Source organism: Geospiza fortis, unplaced genomic scaffold, assembly GCF_000277835.1.
Source record: "Geospiza fortis unplaced genomic scaffold, GeoFor_1.0 scaffold241, whole genome shotgun sequence".
Taxonomy (NCBI): Eukaryota; Metazoa; Chordata; class Aves; order Passeriformes; family Thraupidae; genus Geospiza; species Geospiza fortis.
This window is the reverse complement of record NW_005054491.1, coordinates 627,077-630,679: the sequence shown is the minus strand read 5'-3', so window position 1 is coordinate 630,679 and position 3,603 is coordinate 627,077. Positions and strand designations below refer to the sequence as shown.

Genomic DNA, 3,603 nt, shown 5'->3' with positions numbered 1-3,603 from the left:
CGGCGCCTCCCGGGACAGCCCGTCCCCAGCTCCCGGGGCCCGGCGGCGGTGTCAGAGCGGAGCCCGGCACCGGCATAACGAGCCTTATAATTAGTGTTTATCCCCTGGAGGTCACGGTGCTCCGGTCACCGGGGGTGGGCTGGAGCCCCCCGTAACTGCACGGCTGTACCGGGGGCTCGGGACGGAGCTGCGGAACGACTTTGTTGTGCTGCCGAGGGGACAGTGACAGGAATAGCTCCAAATCCCCCGGCAGAGAACGAGTTCCCTGGGAATGGGACAGGAGGAGAAGGCAGGAATCTGTCTGCCTGTCTGTCTGCCTGTCTGTGCTCCGGTGGCCCCGGGGTCACGGTTTGCTGTGATCCCCCAGGAATGATCCCTCCTGGAGTCCCATTTCTGCCTGGCACCGATGCTGCTCTGACACGGGTCACTGTCCCCAGGTCACCGTCCCCTGTGAACCTCCCTCCAGGCTGGCACTGGGCGGAGGTGGCAGTGCCAGGGCAGACGTGGCAGTGCCGGGGGCACCACAAACAGCCCTGGAGGCTTCAGGAGGGGAATTGAGTGTGGCTCAGCCTGTTCCCCTCCCAGCCCCGGGGCTCGGGGGGTCCCGGGGGTGCTCCCACTGGGTTTTGACATCTCCTTTGGGGCTGTGGCGGCTCCAGGGAGTGCCCAGCTCGCAGCTGTGTACTCAAACCCTCGAGCTGGGGCCAGTGTAAGGTGACTCCCTCTGTTTATTCAGGTTTTTGTAACCGTCTTTGTATCACAACTTGATCCGCCAGCCCTGGTTGCTGGCTGTGGCAGGTTAGGTTACTGCTCCCCACCCGTCCTCTGGGCATTGCCTTGATACCCGAGTCTCTTTTATTCTTTCCAAGCCCACCTTTGCCACGGTTTTCTCTCCAGTGGTTGTTTTTTTTACCCCCCACCAGCAGCCAAGACTGTATCACCCCCCTCGTGCAGGCAAAGGGGAAAAAAAAATCAAGGTTTTGGCGAGGGTGAGCAGCTGGCTGTTAGCCCAGGCTGCAATCAGACAGCACAACCTGCTCTGCCCTGTGCCCAGATCACCTCTGCCAGGACCTGATTGCAGGACTGGGGCTCCCAGGAGGCCCAGAATGCTGGAAAGGAGGGGACACGGTGGGGACAGGGCCCTGTGGATGGAGCAAGGCCGTGGCACTGGAAGCAGTGATCACTCTAGGCAGCTCCTCATCCTAGATGGACATTCCTGGGGGTTGTTTCAGGGGTGTTGATTTTCTCCCCTACCTTGTGCTGGGCTAAAGGAAACCCACACAACCCTGAGGGGAAGCTTCTTCGCAAGTGAAGGCAGCGAAACTTCCTGTCTTTGGTGTTTAGTAAACTTGGAAACCCGAGCAGTTGCGTTCGGCGCCCGGCCACCTTCTCGCTCGTGGTGTGGCTTCATTTTCCCATAAAACGCCTCAGTTTTATGGCCATGCCTGTGACCGAGCAGCGCCCTGACTGTGTGGTGCACAGAGCACCTTTGGGTGCCCCCAGGAGCTGGCAGTGCCAGGCTGGGGTGGTGTTCCTGCAGGTGGCAGGGTCGGTGCCAACCCACCCAGGACCACGGTGAGCGTGAGGTGCAGCAGGGATGGATCCATCGCTTTGCTTCCTGTGTGGCACGCTTAATTGCCCAGGTTAATTACCCGGGTTAATTACCTGGCCCTCCCAGTGCTGACACACAGCTGCTTAGAGCAGAGCCAGCCCTTGGAGGTCACGGTGACCCGAGGGGGAAGGAGGATGCGTTGCTGTAACAACAGGGCTGATGGCTCTGGTGCCCCATCTCCCCCCATCTTCCTGCTGCTGTGGCTGCCCCAGAGCCCTCAGGTGGGCTCACCCCTGCTGCTGTGTCCCCCAGGAGGATCGAGGACTGCCTGCCCCTGCTGCAGGACTCCCCCTCCAAGCGTTTCTCTCCGTCCAAGAGGAAGCAGTACTACATCAACAAAGCCATCCGCAACTCCGACCTCATCCCCAGGGCCAAGGGCCGCAAGAGCCTCCAGAGGCTGGAGAACAGTAAGGACGGGCAGGGTTTCTCCCCCAGGGCAACCCCTGAGCTGTTCTGGGGGCAAGGGGCCTCTCTGGAGGTGCTTCCCCCCCTCTGAGGCTTTGCTCTTGGCCCCAGCTCGTTACCTGATGACGCTTCTGGAGCAGGATGACTGCGGGAGCGACGAGGGAGAGCTCAGCCACTCGGCCACCCCCAGCATCTTCACTGAGGCCTGCAACAATGAGACCTATGTGGAGGTGGGTACAGCCGCCCCACTGCCTTGGGGACACTGGTGTGGCGTGTCATGCTTGTAGTTCACTCCTCCATCCCTCTGCTTCCCTGGCGTGAGGTGCTGCACCTCAGCTTCTGCCTGGTCTGGTGTCGGGATGGGATCTGTGTGTGCTGGGGGGTGATGGGCTCCTGGAGCCCGTGGAATGGGGGAATTTCCAGGCAGATCCTCTCGTGGAGAGTTGTGGCTGCAGGGCAGTGAGTGCCTGGCGAGCTGCAGCGCTTCCTGTGGCACAAGCCCCTTGCCAAACCCCCATTGCCTCACCCTGGCCCTGTCACTGGGTGTTTTGAAATGTGGCCTCTCCCTGGTGTGACAGGGCCACACTCAGGGCCAGCCCTGGGGATGGGAGGGTGAGGAGGGGGCTCGTGGGGTGTGGGAAGGGGCCCTGGTGGCTGTGCCTTCCTGGAGGAGGAGGCCAGGAGGAAGCACAGGAGGAAGCTGCCAGTCAAGAACGAAGACAAGTGGAAAGGTGCTGGGAGGGGGAAGGCAGGGTGGGGACAGCCTCTCCCTTTCCTTCCTTGTGTACATTCTGGGAGGGCTGCACCCACTCCCTGTCCGTGGTGGGGCCAGGGGATGCCTGAGCCCACCCCATGGCTGTGGCAATGGGGGGGTTTATGCCTGCAGACCCCCACCATGGACCAGGGAGGGTTTTTGGGAGCCAGAAGAGGCTGGAAAGATGGGCACAGCCATCCCCAAACCCCCTGTGCTGGGGAGGGCATTGCTGTTTCAGGGGTGACTGTAAAGGGAGCCCTATGTGCCAGCTAGGGGGACACTGGCTCCTCCCAAAAAGTGACCCTGCGGGCTCTGGAGTTGTGAGCTGTGCCTAAATCCCTTCTCCTTCCTGCAGAGCTGCCTGCCTACACCCCCCAGGAGTGCTTCCAGCGCATCAGCCGCCGCCTGCGCGCCACCCTGAAGCGGGGCAGGATCCCCATGGTGAGCTGGGCACAGCAGGGTTAGGGGGCATGGTGAGCTGGGGACAGCCTGGCACAGCAGGGCTGGGGGGAATTGGAATTATTGCCAATAAAGCTGGACAGGACATGCCTGAGCTTGTCTGGCCCTGCTGCTTGACCAAATAGTGGCAACTGTGGTGTTTCACCCCAGAGATGCTTTTGGCTGGCTGGTGTGTGGTGTTTCACCCCACAGACACTTTTGGCTGGCTGGGTGTGTGGTGTTTCACCCCACAGACACTTTGGGCTGGCTGGTGTGTGGTGTTTCACCCCAGAGACACTTTGGGCTGCCTGGGTGTGTGGTGTTTCACCCCACAGACACTTTTGGCTCTATGGGTGTGTGGTGTTTCACCCCACAGACACTTTGGGCTGGCTGG

At 61.1% G+C, this 3,603-nt stretch overlaps 1 protein-coding gene across 1 annotated transcript in view; it reads left to right on the top strand.

Moving 5' to 3' along the window:
- Positions 1 to 3,603, top strand: part of R3HDM4 (R3H domain containing 4) — a 9,252-nt gene that overhangs the window by 3,374 nt on the left and 2,275 nt on the right. Inside the window, exons 2-5 of the mRNA XM_031063262.1 lie at positions 1,825 to 2,019; positions 2,129 to 2,282; positions 2,660 to 2,748; positions 3,127 to 3,212. Coding sequence (XP_030919122.1) covers positions 1,825 to 2,019; positions 2,129 to 2,282; positions 2,660 to 2,748; positions 3,127 to 3,212 — 524 coding nt within the window. The remainder of the gene's footprint in view (positions 1 to 1,824; positions 2,020 to 2,128; positions 2,283 to 2,659; positions 2,749 to 3,126; positions 3,213 to 3,603) is intronic.